At 36.2% G+C, this 17,812-nt stretch overlaps 1 protein-coding gene across 2 annotated transcripts in view; it reads left to right on the top strand.

Moving 5' to 3' along the window:
• Positions 1–15,269, top strand: part of SLC6A15 (solute carrier family 6 member 15) — a 38,410-nt gene extending 23,141 nt beyond the window's left edge. For both annotated transcript variants that reach the window (XM_074870694.1, XM_074870693.1), the window contains exons 6-12: positions 710–820; positions 4,315–4,556; positions 4,665–4,857; positions 6,061–6,253; positions 9,028–9,187; positions 12,361–12,523; positions 13,913–15,269. In XM_074870694.1, coding sequence (XP_074726795.1) covers positions 710–820; positions 4,315–4,556; positions 4,665–4,857; positions 6,061–6,253; positions 9,028–9,187; positions 12,361–12,523; positions 13,913–14,284 — 1,434 coding nt within the window. In that variant the 3' untranslated portion in view covers positions 14,285–15,269. The remainder of the gene's footprint in view (positions 1–709; positions 821–4,314; positions 4,557–4,664; positions 4,858–6,060; positions 6,254–9,027; positions 9,188–12,360; positions 12,524–13,912) is intronic.
• The last annotated feature ends 2,543 nt before the right edge of the window (positions 15,270–17,812 follow it).

Here is a 17,812-nt window from a genome sequence, read left to right as displayed (position 1 = left end):
CCATGCCATTTTTCTTTTTATTGCTACTGTCATTGATATCCATGCTTCTGTCATTAAAACAGGATTCTGGATTGTTTCTTTTGACTAATGACTAACCATCCCTTTGCATCTGAGTATGTCACCTTGTCTTTTTTCCTTTCCATGCAGCCAGCTGGATTGGCTAGTGAATGATTTGCTAGCTCTGTTGATCTCAGTGAGATTTTCAGATGAAAAATAATCTGTTCTAATAGCAAAATTCTTTGCTATTAAAAAGTTTGACACTGAGGTGGAAATTTCTGTGACCACTTAGTGTATTTCAGTTAAAGAAACAAGTTTAGTGAGAGAATAATTTTACTAAACTTTAAAGTACAGAATAGATCTGCTTTTCAGTGATGCAGAATGAGAGATCTTAGTGAAGCATTTCTAAACCAGTCTACTTCTGTCCTTATCATCATCATCTCCTGGAATTCGTACTGGAAGCCCAGTACTTTGTTATCAGTTAGTGCACACAGTGACAACCGTATTGTTTTAATACAATACATAATTTATTTTACAGTCGTGATTTTTCTGTCTTCTGCAGAGACAAGGGTATTGGGAAGTGTTCTGCATATTTCTTAGAGCATATGATTATTAATTCAGTCATATATCCAGAACATACTGAGTAGTGAATGAAGCTATTGAAAATAAAGTCCATAGATGTCATGTTAAATTTCTTCTTCATGTTTTTCAGATCATGTATTTTAGTTCCCTTTTTCCTTATGTGGTACTTTTATGCTTTCTGATCAGAGGACTGCTCCTTAATGGATCAGTGGATGGAATTCGTCACATGTTCACACCTAAGGTATGTGCTTAATTACTGTTTGTGGTGTATTGAAGTTTATGAATGATCTCATTTAAGCTTATAGTCTTCATAGAACATTTGACCATATTTCTGTTTGGTTTATTTGCGAAATTGTTGTTGACTTCAGTGGCATAATATCAAGCCCTAAGGTCCAAAGGCTCTAAGTGTTCCAAGAGTCTGTGTAGGGTTACCTCCCTTAGGTGAACGGTTCCCAGAGTTAGATGCCTTTACAAAGCTAAGCAACTGAAAGTGCTGTTTACAGGATTCAGGATGTTTGGAGAGCTCCAAATACTGAAAAGAGAAGTGAATCCTAGTTCTTGCCATTCTGTAGGATGGAAATATGTCAAGTTCTGGGATGTCACAGTGAAATGCCTTACCTTAAACTCTGTCATGGCTTTACATAATTAACTTGTCACTTTTGAGCATAAATTTGATCCTTTTTAGAAATAAAACTAATGCTGTTTGCATAGCAGCCCAAAGTACAGGAGACCTCTCTTTAATACTAAAGTAGTGTAAGTACTCACCTCAGCTTTCCTCTCCATATTTCTTATGGCTGTCATGCCCAGATAGCAGCAGGTCTAAGCATACATTTTTTTTACTGTCCACATTTTCACTGGGAATGTGTCTTATTGAACTTTAGATTTTATAACTACAGAGGTGAGAAGGGATGTTATGAATCATTCCTTAGCCTGAAGATCTAAATTCTACTCACACCCATCTCAAATGCTTGTAACTGTATCTATACTATAGGAACAGCATGTTTGAGTAGTCAGAGCCATACTCAGGGATGCATAAATGCTTGGGCTTCATATTGTATTATGAAATGGTCTTTCCAGCAAGTCCGTTTCATAATACGGTTGAGTAGAATGGGAATGATGTCTCAAAAATGAAAGCCAAATAATAAGAGTATTGAAATCAATGCACATAGTGGCTAATGCCAGATGACAGGGTGTGTCAGTTGTTTTGATTCCAGGTATTTTGAGTCTGGAGAAATGTCATCCAATAAAAATGACCTTTGTTAGCTATCACATTGTTATTTCTTGCATTGTGATACACAGTTGTACTCTGCTTCACTCACTGTCATTGCTTTAGAGTCATAGTTCTGCAGGAACTTGCAGGCTACTCAGGTAAATTTGGGAAATCTGAGGAACAGAGAAATGTAATGCTTACTGACGAAGAGGAAGTCAATAGCAGAGATGGAATACAGACCTTCCGAAGTTATAATTAGGTTTCTCAGTCACAGTGTTAATCCTTTCTTTAACTAGGAAAGTATCACTAGATACTGAGGGAAAGTAAACACTGAACCTCCCCCTGAATACCAACACCTCTTCACCATTTCATCTTTCCATGAGTTAGACCTAAAATAAGTTGCAACTGATGCTTACTTTATAGTTATATTATAACTTAATTATACAATTGTTTCAAGTGTTCAGATAAATGATCTTGAAAGAAAAATTTTTTTTATTTTCCTCTAATGGTTTCCAGTTCTTTATCTCAAGTTGTGGTTTAAATTTGAGGTTAGGAGGCCTGTATGTCGCATACAGTATATGTGAATATAAACCTTCAAAAGTATTTTCATTATAATCTCTGATTGTTTCTGTACTTGAGCACTAATTTGGGCTGTACGTTCATATGAAACTACCTGAAGGAATTCAGACTCCCCCACCTTTTGTTTCCTTTTGCTCCACTGAACTAACAGTTTATTTGGGGAGGAGACTATACAAAGGATTGCTAAACTGAGCTAGGTTGAAAATTAACCAGGTAGATATACATGAGAGAGGAGACCATCGGTTAGTTAGTTTATCAAATGACCACATTTTGACCACACATGGATCACAACATTCCAACAGAAGAGTTGTGTCAGCACAGCAGAGGACTGACACACATTGGTGCCAATGTGAGAGCACAGGACTAATGAAAAAGGAGATCATTTCTCTGTTTGGTATGGTTGATGAACAAAGCAGAAATTCTAAATAATAACCTTAATGAAAAATCTAAGGAAAGGTACACGAAAAGCCCACTGAAGTAAACTGCTGCAATGAAACTGTAGGACTTTATGAAGCTTAAATACAGAGCCCCTAAAATTTCACAGAAAATATAATACCCAATCAATTACAAATTTATTTTGAAATGCTAGGCAATGTGTACCTGAGAACTTACGACCTTTGATGATACCAAATGATATATTGCAGAAAGCGAGAAGTGTTTCAATACTTCAACCATTTACTGATTTGGTAAAATTAAGAATATTCCTCGAGCTCCCTCTAGTGGGAAAGTTCTAGCATGACTGTGATACAGGCAGATTGAACTATGTGCAATAGCTACTTGTGCATTGTAATTATAAAAAAAATTGTAAGACAGAAACAAGGTTATTGTCATAAACACCTTTTTTTCAAATATATTGTATTTTAGCTATATATAAATTAATAAATACGGTATCTGCTACCTATCTGTAATATTATACCTTTGTGGGAAACTGGAAATTTTTTCAAAATATTATCATAACAATAGCAGATTTTTTTTTCCCTCAGAGTAACACAGTCAGCCTGATGATGCTGGCATCTATGCTGATGCTTTTTAGTTATACTTTTTTCGATAAGCCTAGGGTTTAAAAAAAAAAAATTACATGTACAGACGTAAGGTCTTTCACTGTCAAATGAATGGAGGCCCTGAATCAGCTTGAAAAAATCTAATGTTTAAATTTCACATGTACTTCTTTTTTTATGATTCAGTATCTAGAAGAATCTGAGATAGACAAATGATGACTCGTAATTTTGTAACAAAGATATTTCTTGAAGCATGGTCATCCGAATGAGCTTTTTGATAAAAGTTTTTCGATAAAAGGCTTAGTTGTCCCTCAAATACATGACCCATTTAACTTAGGGTAAGTTCAAGGCATCTGGCTTAAGGGAGATTTGACTCGTGGACTATACAGATTGTGGTGCCCAGCATTTATTTCATATGTTGCATTTTGCTTTACATACCATATAAGCATGTGTATCTCATGTTCACCTTTTTTTTGAAAAGTAACAGCAAAGCAACTTTCAGCATACTTACTGCATTTATAGAGGGTTGATCATGCCAAAATACATCTTCATTCTAACAACTGCCAATACATATACTGTAAAAAAAGACAATAAATACTGAAAAAAAAAAAAAAAAAGAAAAAATATGGATGTTCTGTCTTGTTTCTCAATATAACTAGCTGCTATTCCAGTTACCATATAGCTCCAGTAGCATCTCATTGTTGGAAACATACTGTATAGCATGTTTCTCTTTAAGGATCATATCATATAAAAGAAATTCTGGGCCATAAGTTCACTCAAATTCAGGTGTCAACATTCAGCTTTCATTTTATCGTAATGAAAATACCTTCGTAGGGGAGTATTAGCATTTTGTGATATAGGTTGTCTTCCTGTTTTTTTTTCTGTTGTCTTTTCATATAATAGAAATGCATTTTATAGCTGACATATATTATATCTAATTTCAAACAGCTTGAAATAATGCTGGAGCCCAAGGTCTGGAGAGAAGCTGCTACTCAGGTGTTCTTTGCCTTAGGGCTTGGATTTGGTGGAGTCATTGCCTTTTCAAGCTACAACAAGAGAGACAACAACTGCCATTTTGATGCTGTACTGGTGTCCTTCATCAATTTTTTCACTTCTGTGCTGGCAACTTTGGTGGTGTTTGCAGTTCTGGGCTTCAAAGCCAATATCATAAATGAAAAATGTGTTATCCAGTATGAATATCCATTTCTTTTTTTTTTTACCTTTTTTAATGGTATATTTCATTTATGAATTAATGCAGATCATTGAGTTTGATTTCTCTGTTTTATTATGTTTTACAGAAATTCAGAGAAGATTTTAAAACTTTTGAAAATAGGCAATCTGAGTCAGGATATGATCCCACATCATATTAATTTCTCAAGCATTACAGCAGAAGATTACAATTTAGTTTATGACATTATTCAGAAAGTTAAAGAAGAAGAGTTTGATTCTCTTGGTCTGAAATCTTGTCAAATTGAAGATGAGCTTAACAAGGTGAGAGTAATAAGTCTTAAATACAGAGATTATGAACAGATGAATATTTGTAAGCTTGAAATACTCTGAGAAGTACACTTACACAGAGTATCAGTGCCTACGAGCAGTGCACCTGTAGGGATCCATATGAAAACATGGTTCTGTGCAGGTTTGCGTTCCAGCTCACCTGAGGACTTTTGGGTCCGATGTCTTAATATATTCTTCACTGATTTATGATATATTTTGATCGTTATATTGCTCCTCTCAGGAAGTGATAAGTTTTTAAAGTTCTTTTTTTTTGGAAGAGTTGATCATGAGAATTTTTCCAAAAACTAAAGAGGTGTACCTATTCAACATATTAAACTATGATGTCTTCTAGTGTTGATACAATTATTAAATATAAATACCACTTCACTGGAAAGTAAAAAAGTTACTCCTTACTTATTAGATAATTGTTAAATGAGTATCATTCTGATTTGAAATCTTATCACTAAGCCAGATCTGTAATAAAGATATTTTTCTAGCTTTTTCAGAGGGACTTGCGGTTTTAAACACTGACCCCTAGTTGCACCAGCATCTGAAACTAAAATAAGTCATATTGGTATCTTAGACATTAAAAGTTCCTATACTATTCCTGCTATTTAAAGTTTAAACAAATAGATTTAGAAATTAAGTCCTTTATATACTTAATGGAGAAAACAGCGTGTATTTTGTAGCAGTCCTGTATAATAGCTCTCATGCTAAATTATCAGTGAAAGAGGGAAAAAAGTTCTGACTGGACACAAGAGGAAAATTTTTCATGATGAGAACGATCAGCCATTGGAATAATCTCTCCAGGAAAGTGGGGATTCCCCAACATCGGACACTTAAAATTTGGCTGGACAGGGTGCTGGGCTGTCCTTGTCTAGACCGTGCTTTTGCCAAGAAAGGTTGGACCAGATGATCCTTGAGGTCCCTTCCACCTTGGTATTCTGTGATTCTGTGAAAGAAGTGTTGTTAATATCAATCAACTTAACAGATTCGCAGTCAAACCCAGTGTTTCAGTAAATAGTATTAAGTTCGCAGGTTTGGAAGAATCTCATATTAGATAGTAACTTCCCACTCCACCTTAGAGGTTTAATCAATGACATTGCATGAACACAAAGTCAGACTGCCACACTACAAATGAAATACTATCCATAGTATTATGGATAATAATAACATGGATTTTTTTCTCACTGACAGGCAGTTCAAGGAACTGGTTTAGCTTTTATTGCCTTTACAGAAGCAATGACCCACTTCCCTGCTTCTCCTTTCTGGTCAGTCATGTTCTTCCTCATGTTGGTAAATCTGGGACTTGGAAGTATGTTTGGAACCATTGAAGGCATCATCACACCCATTGTTGATACCTTCAAAGTCAGGAAAGAAATTCTTACTGGTGAGTTGCACAAACTTTCTTTTCTCACTAGAGCAGGAAGCTAAATTTTTTTTTTTGAGAGTATGAAGACTTGTTTTTTGACATGAAAGTTTTCAGTGCTGACATTGTGCAGAGCAGTAAATCACTGTATTCCAGACTGTACTTCCATGCATAGGCACATTAATATCTGCATGTAAAGCCTTTTCCTGAATGTTACAAGAGCAGGAACATCCTAGAACTTAAATTTTAATGGTGGATTTCTGTTACAAGTTTCTGTATGGTCAGTCCTTCTGAGCTCTTCCTGAATACTTTCCATTCCAGCCTGTGTCACATATCAGGGAAACAAAGGAAAAGGAAAGAATGAAAATACATTGCAAATTACTACAAATTGTTCCTAAGTAGACCAAATGAAATCTTAATTTATAATGAAACGTTTATTATGTTAAAAATCAGTACAGTTACTTTCTAGAGGAAAATATTTTTCCCCATTGAATGTGGAAAGGGTCTTCAACAAGATGTCTAGTGTTTTTTTTTAATCTATTTTATTTAAATGCACAAAGTTATTTGAGGTGCAGCCTGTTCATGTAGCTGTGATTATCTGGTACCAATTTCTATTTTTGAGATAGAATATCAGCATGAAATACGAAAGTTATGTTTCTGAAAATCTTCGGAACAGCTGCAAGGGACTTGATATGTTATGCACAAATTCAGATTTCACATCAGTATCTGTGACAGGAAGGATAGAAAATAAAAAATATAATAAACTGCTTTAACATTATCTAGCTCTGTGAAGGAAACAATATGTTTTATAAGACTTAACCCCTGATGCAGCAGAGCACTGCTCTTTCCTGACTGCTTTCCTTACCTTACTTAGGTAATATTTAACAGAAAATGTGGTTTTTTGCTTTGCTAGATCTAAGAATAAAATTCTTCGTAAAGATAAACTGATTTTTGAGAAGTCCTAACCTATTGAGCACTTGTTTGCTTTTTGTTTTTTTTTTTTTTTAAATCAGCTCCTACATTCTTATAGAATATACCAGCGTGACATTTAGAAATTAGCTGTTCTTCCTAAGCATGTGTTCAAATACTGTGATATATAGTCATTACTCTGGAGCAATGGAGCATTTTACAGTAATTCCTTGTTACTCTGTTTGACAAAAACCACAATAACCTATTAAGATAAAGGAATATTCAAGAACTGCCTTTCTCTTGTAATTTTTTTGAGTGATATACATGCATGATTTTTGCTAAACTCAATTGTACTCAAAGGATTACAACTTGATGTGGTGTTTTTATAATTAACTTATAAAATTGAAATGCCTGGGTTATACTTCATGCAGTATCTGTGGGATTTAACAAGGATTATGCTTGCACTAGAGTTTGTGCTTTAAAACCACAAATCTTAATTTTTACAGACGTGTGAGCACATTTGCAACTTTTCGCACTACACTTCCAGTTCAGTCCCTCTTGAGTTCAGGGAAACCAACTCATATGCTTAGTTATTTTGTGTTCCAAATATCTCCAAATTGAAGTCTGCATGTATATGTGCCAAGTCATGATGAATATACCTACCAGAGCCCTAGTTTACAACTAAAGATGCATAGTTTTGGGGTGTAATGGCAAGACCAATGGGAGAACATAAGAATAGCAAGGATTTCTAAGTTCACATACACAGGGTTATGGTGGTCTAATTCTTTGATCAGGGTCAGTAATAAAACTCAGTGTGAAAAATTAAACTCAGGCCAAGGAGGTTTTATCCAAGTTCTTTTGGTTTTGTTATCTTGCATTAGGAGTTGACATCAATTTGTAATGGTCTCTTTATAAATTTCTATTCTCTCAACAACATTATAACAATAGTTCCTGTAAGACTGAAAAAAGTGATTGGACTTGTAGCACAGTATTTAAAAAAGTGTCATTGTCTTCCTTTCACTACTATAATCAATACTAATTGATTATCTGAGACTTGATGGGCATGTTCTATAAGGATATTTTATATTTTCACCCAGATTCATTGCACCTAATTTTAGACTGCTTAGGTGTATCCTTAGCCTGAGTTCCCTGTGGGGAAAAAAAAGAGGGCACTTCAGGTGGGAGAATCAGTCTTACTGGTGCTCAATCTACAATTGATTTCACAGTTTGTTGAAATTTTACTTATTTTATGGCTACTTAAGGATTCAGTCCTATTCTCAATGAATTTAGTAGGAAAAAATTCTATTGAGATTCGTTATGCAGGACTAAGCATTCAAGAAATAAATTTTGGGTTATCCCTGAACAAAAGGCAGAAATGTTGTTGCTTAGTGCACAAATACATTTAGACAGATCCTAATGGAACTTCATGCAGTGAATGGTCTTTTAGGGGAAGTCTATTCAGCCTTTATAGTTTTTAGAATCTCAGTCTGAAACTTTGGTTCTTTTCACTTCTAAATTCCAAAAAAGTGATCTAGTGATCAAGTAACATGATGTATGATGTTCTGTTTACTTTAGCGTTGCACTCATATTAAGTTAAATGCTTAATGAGAAATAGTCACTTGATTAATCTCTGTTGCTTAATCAGGACTGCTGTAATATGGCAATTCCAGTAATTTTAATTTCATAACTTTTCTGTTAAGTAGGGAACTGGTAGGATTTCTAATATTCTTAAAATTGAGACCTCCTAAAAAGTAAAATGTTATTAACTTTGATCATGTGAAATAATACATTAAAGTATATCTTTGCGGTTTCGAACTCTCTTTATTTCCTCTTTGTCTGTGGAACTTTGTTACAATTACAGCTCACGTTTCTGTCCTTTATTCCAGTCATCTGCTGCTTGGTAGCATTTTTTATTGGCCTGATCTTTGTGCAGCGCTCTGGAAATTATTTTGTGACGATGTTTGATGACTACTCAGCTACTCTACCCCTGCTTATTGTGGTCATTTTGGAGAATATTGCAGTCACCCGAATTTATGGAATAGACAAGTGAGTAAAGGAAATGTATCTCTCTCTCCATATCAACAGTATTCATTACAATAACTATTACTATTTTAATTACATTTCATGAAGTATTTGTGACGTACATATAAATACAAGTAAATAGAAAGTGGGTCAATCTGGACGTGAATCTAGTCTGTTTTTAAGAACAAGTTTGGAGCAAGATACACTGCATCAGGATGGTGTAGTGAAAGCCAAAGAGATCCAAAGAGAGGAGAATACAGTAGAAGAGGCAAAATTAGACAGTTAGAAAGGAGGCTGGACATGCAAGTATAAGGAATATGTAGAATTATGTAGAAATAAGACAGCAAGAGAAAGATTTCAAGAAGTAATAACCAAGCAGCAGATGATTAGTATTCTGAACAGATCTGCAGTATTCCAGGCAGTCTGAGAAAGGAACAAAGCAAACTCTAATGGAAGTGACAATAAGAAAGTTTCAGTTTATGAACTAGATTTAGTTTGGGGTGTTGTAGCAATTAGTTGTTCTTTGCATTAGTTGTGAGAGAGGAAATAGAGGAAATGATAGCAAATAACAGGGTCAAAACTTACTTGGAAGCAGCACAGTTGACAACGAAGCTAAGTGACCTTGTATCACAGAACCACAGAATCGCAGAATTGTCTAGGAAAAGACCTTGAAGATCATCCAGTCCAACCATCAACCCAACATTAACAGTTCCCAACTACACCATATCCCTCAGCGCTAAGTCAACCCTACTCTTAAACACCTCCAGGGATGGGGACTCCACCACCTCCCTGGGCAGCCCATTCCAACGCCTAACAACCCGTTCTGTAAAGAAATGCATCCTAATATCCAGTCTAAATCTTCCCTGGTGCAACTTGAGGCCATTACCTCTTGTTCTGTTGCTTATTACTTGGTTAAAGAGACTCATCCCCAGCTCTCTGCAACCTCCTTTCAGGTAGTTGTAGAGGGCGATGTCTCCCCTCAGCCTCCTCTTCTCCAGACTAAACACCCCCAGTCCCCTCAGCCGCTCCTCGTAGGACATGTGCTCCAGACCCTTCACCAGCTTCGTTGCCCTTCTTTGGACACGCTCGAGTAATTCAATGTTCTTTTTGTTATGAGGGGCCCAAAACTGAACACAGTAATCAAGGTGCAGCCTCACCAGTGCCGAGTGACAGCTGAAGAGAAAAAAGACCCAAGTCCCTCTAATTTTTTTACATCTTATGACTGAAACCACCAGAATGTGTTCACTAAGCAAGATCAATGTGTGCCACACTTAAAGAATAGAAGAGTTTGTATCAAAAGTAACTCATGCCATCTACATATAACTGTACGGTATACTAGCATGTTGAAGTAATTTAAACATCTGTGATTCCTTTGCATGTACAAAGGGTGACATAGAATGGGTGGTTTTTCATTTGGCTTTTCACTTGTTCAGTGTGAGTAGTCAACCAGTCCCTCACCATAATGAAATAAAACTATAATAAGAAAATTTAATTTTATGTTTTCCAGACACTGTTTCTGGTCTATGCAAGTAGTGCCTGGTCTACTTACTCATTAAGGGAGAATTCCCACTTGGCCCACATGTATAATCCTAAAATTGATCACACAGACATGAAAACACCATGTAGATGTTTTTACACATGCAAACAGAAGATGAAACAGATGACCTGGTTATCAGGTTAATAATGTCCAGTCAGGTAGAGTTCCACTGTGAAGGGAGGTAGACATGCCAAAAGTCAGCAACTTGTCTGTAAGGAAGCTGGTGTTTAGGTGTATCTAAAATATGGTAATGCTTTGCTTCTGAATCAGAGCACAGTTGGCTCATGTTTTCAGAAGGGGTTCTGACAGGATACAGTCGAAGTTAACAGCCAAATTTCTCATTCATACCAGCCACCTGAACCTCCCTCTGTAGTATTCCTAATATTTCTCCTGATGTATATTTCTTCAGAATATGCTTCTTCAGGAACCTAGCACTCTTGTTTGCAAAAACTTACAGAATCTACAACTTCACATTGTCACTGGCTGTGATAGCACCAAGGGATCCTCCTTGTAGATCATGATCCCAATATATATGTCTTATTAGACACATTGTCTTTGGTCAGATAGGAAAAAACCCACCATTGCATCCAAAGGGTAGAAGAAAAGGCGACATGTGAATCCCTGTAGCCAAGAACAAAAATCTGCTACGCTGGAATCGGTGCTAAAGGAGCTTGGTAGCTTTTAAAAGAGGATAAGTAGGATGGAGATGATGAAAGACTTTGAAGTGAAGATAATAGATTTATGTTAAACTGAATGAAGAACTGGAGATCCCAGAAAGAACAGGCTATCTGTAGAGGTCATAATCCATTTGTACATTCATCTGCTTTTTAACAATGTGTGTCGTTTCAGTGTAAACAAAGGATAGAATACTCCAACCTATGCAGTTTGAAAAAACTTCTGAGAGATTATGTGACAGTAGCTTCACATGTGTAACTGCTTTGAAAACATATTTATTGCTCTGAGAGCTTTTTTGAGATGCAAATTTCTAAAGGGAGTGGGACTGCAAGGGAGTTAAAACAGAATTGGTACTTGTGCACACTCCAAAATAATTAATTCTAAAAATATATTCTCTTTTTCTACTGGCTCTGGAACCATGTACTCCTCCATCAAGAGTACAAGAATAGGAGTTTTGTTCATATCATAACTTGCAATTTTGAAGAACAAGGATGCAGATTTAAAACTTAACAAAGTTTTATTTCAGCAACTTACATTATGCAAACCATAGCTTATGCATAGTTATTTTTTACACTGCAGCACACATGTGGGTTCAAAATGAATTTTGCAAAATCTGTAAGATGCGCTGATTGTATATGTCCTCAAAAGTAATGACACATGCCTTAGAAAACAACCCAGTAGACATAATATAAGAAGATGGGAAAAAGAATGTTATAAAAGAAAGGTGAGTTTAAATATCTTTCCAGCATGGCCCAGCAAGCAGTTTACTAAGACACTGCACTGTGTAGCGATTCCTTTTGTTCATCTGTTCTGAACTAGTAATACAAGCTCTATTTTTCAGCCCATCAAGTACTCCAAACTGTAGCCATTTCTATACATGCATTTTTTCAGTGTGTCTGTTCCCTCAAACTAGGTTCCAAGTATCAGTTACGGCACTTGAAATCTCAGTGTACACACTAACAGTAACCTTTTATTCCCTTCACAGATTTATAGAAGATCTGAAAGATATGCTTGGGTTTTCTCCAAGCCAGTATTACTACTACATGTGGAAGTATGTTTCACCTTTAGTATTGTTATGTTTGCTGGTAGCTAGCATTGTCCAAATGGGGTTAAGTCCTCCTGGCTACAGTGCTTGGATTGAAGATACGGTATGTATATAACAGATGCCGTCACCATCATAATGATCATAGCTGAAGTATTTCAGAAGTACATGAAAAGACAAAAAATTTGCAATTAGAAATTAAAAGTCAGTATAAATAATGACATGGTTGTTTTTCTCTCCAGTAACATTAATGTAAAACCAACCATTTTTAAAATTTAGAGTAGTTCTGCTTGAAGAAATTCTTAAGGTTGGGAGAGGTTGTTCACTTTCATTAAATCTTAGTTTACTGCAGATAATAGTTGGGTGATAACACTGAATAAATCATTTCAGATAATACATCAATTTTTTATGTGGAATTAAGTATTGAGATTTAGCCATGTCATAGATTTTCCCCTTTGGGAACACATACCACATTGTAGGTAACAACTGCATTAAAACCCGTCTCTGATAAGAATTTGATTTGTAAAAAACTTGTCTCTGTGAACTGCAGAGTCAGTGCTGCGTGTTGACTCCAAGAAGAGATTCAGTCAAGGTAACTCCTAAGAGTTCTACTAGCTTGTCGGCTCATCAGCCCTCAGCTGGTTCTACAGGCTTGTCATACAAAATATAGAGCGAGTAAAATGTCAGAGAAATTAATCTCAGGGACCCTTCTGAATGAACAATTGTCTGAATTAGCCAGAGGGGGGAATCACAGCAAAGACAGGTAAAGGGTAAATACAAGAGTTTGGCTTTACTAAAGGTAGATGTCTGCCTCTAACCAGACAACCACTACTACTTTCTCGGGATTCTCAGAAAAACGCTCTTGTTATATTTGATTCTTGCCCTCAAAAATTAGCAATACCATAGAATGCCAAACATATACCATTCATTTCTGTGTATAAAATTAGGCAAACTGAGTCTGTTGGACAGTGATTCATGGATACAGCAGAGGTGTGGGATGCAGTCACTGCCCCAGTATATGTGTTATAGTTTACATGAAGTTTATCCAAAGTGGAACAGTGCCACAGGGTGATCTGACACAGTCCCTGACTAGACCAGTTACTAGCCTACAGAACAAGGACTTACTTTCCCGGCACAGTTACAGATACCACTGCACACTTGTCTGTTCTAAACATGTGGTAAAGGTTCAGGGAACAACTACAGACATGTAACAGAAAGCCTAATGTGAAAATCTTGTTTTGGGTTCTGCTAGAGTGCTCTGAGCATCTCAGAAACTTGTGTGACAGTGTTTTGGTCCTCCTCATGGGCAGATAAGACAGCAGTCCTGCATCTCCATGACTGTTCAAATTTGAGATCTGTAACGGTGCCCACATTGTATGTACAAGGTGACAAAAAGATGAGTATGTGTTTGAAAACTGCAGGCCTTGGTGAGGACTGCAGGTTAGCTGTTTCTTAAGTAAAGATGTGTTAATAGTTTTTCTCTTGGGTTGCTCAGGCTACGGAAGAGTTCCACAGCTATCCAACTTGGGGAATGATTGTCTGTATATCTCTGATGGTGTTGGCCATACTGCCAGTCCCAATAGTCTTCATGGTGCGCCGTTGCAACCTTATTGATGACAGCTCTAGTAGTTTGGCATCTGTATCCTACAAAAGAGGCCGGATAATAAAGGAACCTGTTAATCTGGAGGGAGATAATACAAGTTTGATTCATGGGAAGAGTCCAAGTGAAATGCCATCTCCAAATTTTGGCAAAAACATATATCGAAAACAGACTGGATCACCAACTCTGGACACTGCTCCAAATGGACGTTATGGTATTGGGTACCTGATGGCAGATATGCCTGATATGCCAGAGTCTGATTTGTAACTGCAGAAAAAAAATGCTGTTTGTTTTTCCTCTCACTGATCATGACTCTCCTATGAGAAGTGGTCAGCTTTACTTACTAGGATGCGATCTCAGGTGCTCCATAGCAACAGTCTTTAAAATGTCATGACTGTACGTACAGGTTGAGAAAACTCCTTTTGGATTAATTCTGTGGGTTTTCATTTGCACTGAAAGGAACATATTCAGAATCAATTGCAGCCTACATCTGCCAGCATAGGCAAGAATTTGATTTTTAAATTAATTTCTAAATTTAAAGCTTTCTATCTCTGAAGCCCAGGTCTCACTCAAATGATAAAATCTTTCTGAGGTAATATCACTGAAAATCTTTTCTTCTGCTTTCAGGTTAACTCCCCAGTATTAAAAGTGATCTCAGAAGTAGTTCACCAAACCCATGTTTTTGTAAACACTTGTATTATACCTTATGTAGATATGCTGTACTTATTTTGTTAGCACTGATAATTACTTAGGCTATTAGCTGAATAAAAAACAAACCTGCAAACTATTTTCTTATGTAATAGCTGTATAGAGCAATAGCATTAGAAAATCAAGGAGTAGACTCACAGGAAGGCGAGGAAAGATGCCCTGTTCACTGGGGACTGCATAAACTATGGCTGTATATTTTGTGTAAAATATTTGCTTTTTCAGTGTGAAAACAATGTTAGAGTGAGTCACTCCAAGAATCTTAAGGATTGTGCAGATTCTGCATTTTTTTCTATGCTGTGTGCCTAAAAAAGACCTTGATATTTATTGTGGTTACAAGATTACATATATATTATATTTATATAATATACTTGTAATGTAAATATGTATATTATTCTGTATGTAATCATTTCAAAAGTTGAAGCAAGATGGCTTTTTTAATTAGTCTCCTTCAGTTTTGCTCTAAGCAGACCATTTTTTTCAGTCAGTAATTGTTAAGAACTGTATGGCATTACATTTTAACCTATGAATAAAGAGATTGACAAGGTATTTCTCTATGATTTCCTAATACAGTTACTGTAACACAGCCTGCCTTTCCCTCAGCTGGACTAGCTGAAAGAATAACACACCAGCTGAACAGAGATGCTAAAAATAACCTGAAAACATAAAATGCTATTTTAATTAAACTATTGGACAAGAACTTTTACTGTGAATACAGTAGATACAGCACTGTAAACTGACATGATACTCTGGAAGCTAGTATGATTATTCCTTATCTTAAAGAGCTTCAAAGTTAGGCATAAATTCTGACTTTGCTGTGTCCAATAAGCAAAGTGAAGAACCTAGTTACATTGTCCCAGCATCTAAAGAACCAGATTAATTCATATGAGGTAAATACAAGTCTCAAAATTGTTTTGAGTGTGTCAGTGTGGGAAAGCTATGCTAAAAAATGAAAAGGAGCAAAATCTTAAATCAAACCGCCTTAGCAACTTGACAAAATTCCTTAGGGATAACTCTTTTGTCTTTGGACGATAATCCCAGCTAATTTTTGATTTCTAACCTGGGAATTTTTAAAGTAATTTCTAATCACCAAAAAGTTGAACTAGTAGCATTAGTTGAGAAAAAGATATCAGACTTACCTTGAGTTTGTTAGAAGTTGTGCACCTAAAATCAGGCTTAAAGCAGTCCTCTAAAATGTGTTTATTAGAACATATGGAGGAGAGCTGGCATAATTTGTGCAGGCTGCTCATTCATAACTGATCAGTTGGCAATATTAGTATGTGTAGAATGGATCACCATTAGGCACACAGAGCAAGCGTGTACAAAATATTACTGCTGTGGCAGAGCAGCAGCAGATTTCCACCATCATATGACATCAGGCTTCTAAAGTGACTGTTCAGGGTAGTTGTCATGCATCCCCTCTGTGCCCAGTCCATAGGCTGCAGAAGTCCGTTACAAACTACCTGCCTGTAGTGACACATGCTTTTAGTTATGTAGGTCCCAGTTTTAAATCTGAGGTGATGGCCAAATAAATGTCTGCTGCTACACAAGACCTGTTAAAAAGAATATGAGCAAGATCTTACTGAGTGCAATACCTACTTCTGTTAAAGCATCACAAAGGGGACTAATGCTACTTAAGCAGGAGGCTGAAGATTATTTTTCTGGGGAATATGTGTATTGTTTCTGCCCTTTGCGTGTCTCCTTGAACACTTTCAATCAGCATTTAGATTTTCCACTCGTTTAAACCACTGCTTCTTAATCAGTTGTTTCCTGATAACTCCAATTAACATGTCTCACATCAGCTTCATGAAATTTTTCAAGCGTGAGAAAACCCAGAATGTATGTCCTGTCTACTGCCAGATGTTCGATTCATAATTTGATTTTAACCATGACTGAACACCCTAAAGTGCAGAAGTTCTTTTAACCTGGTTTACTCTGATGAGCTAAAAGTGAAGGCACTGTCTGTCCTGCCTAAAGCAGGACTGGTCAAAAAAACCCCCTATATGTGGAGGTTTAAAAACATTAATTAAAGTATAACATCCAAGTCCTTGGATATTAATGAAAGAACTGCTGAAGCAAAGTATGAAATTGTACGTAAAGTTGCTGTTCAAACCAAGGGAATTCACACCACTTTCATACTTCCAACTTTGAGAGCAAGTTGCTACTTGCTGTCCTTATGGATAAAAAGAAGTTAAAGATGAGTAGAGGGCAGGAGAAGGAGGTTTATCTACTTAAAAGTCAGAATGTCTGTGTGTCATGTCAGTCATAACCACAATTAATTTGCCTTATTTTTAAGGAAAATATCATTGCAAAGGCCGTCATGCTTAAAATTAAAGAAAATCCTATTTGTGTTTTACACAATCAGAAATAGCCTAAAAACAAAATCATCCATGTGGAAAGTGAAAATAGGTTTCCAATATAATTTATTGCAGAAGGCCTAAGGTTTCTGAAACCAATATGCTGTGTGAGATCTCATTTCCCCAAAGAAAGATAACAAAATCAGTCAGCATCAGTATGTCACAAACAAAGGCCATGTCATTACCTTTGTCATTACCATGTCATTACTCCAGTAGAGGTTCTCAAATTCAGTGAAGTGCAGGACAGATTATACAGTCTTGTTGCCTGTTTTTAATCTTTTCTGATGTATCAAAATTTTATCGCTGCTTTACACAGTATCATGCAGAGAAGAAAGGAAGGGAACAGAGAAAAAGATAAGAGCGAAAAGGAAAAAAAAATTACTGAACAGTCATAACCCTATTTTCAGGGAGCAGCAGATACATGTTAGCTGATGAATCCTCATACTGGTGTAAGCAGAACAGTGATCTTGTGACACTAGGGAGGAATCAGTTATGTATGTGATAGCAGATGTGTTTGCAAAAGGGTTATAGATACTCTGAAAATACTTAACTGTATTGACCACCATGAAATACTAACATCCACTGTTCAGCTGAGATGCAGTGTACTCAGAAAAACTTGCTACAACATCTTTGAGAAATTAGCAGAAATGTAGTTATGCCAGTTTTAAAAAATGCAGAAAATTCAATATAAACATTTAAATGTCTAGTTAAATTCTGTGTTTTGAGGGAAAAG

This window comes from Strix uralensis, chromosome 5, assembly GCF_047716275.1.
Source record: "Strix uralensis isolate ZFMK-TIS-50842 chromosome 5, bStrUra1, whole genome shotgun sequence".
Classification (NCBI taxonomy): domain Eukaryota; kingdom Metazoa; phylum Chordata; class Aves; order Strigiformes; family Strigidae; genus Strix; species Strix uralensis.
The sequence above is the reverse complement of the archived record's forward strand: the minus strand, read 5'-3'. Positions and strand labels throughout refer to the sequence as shown.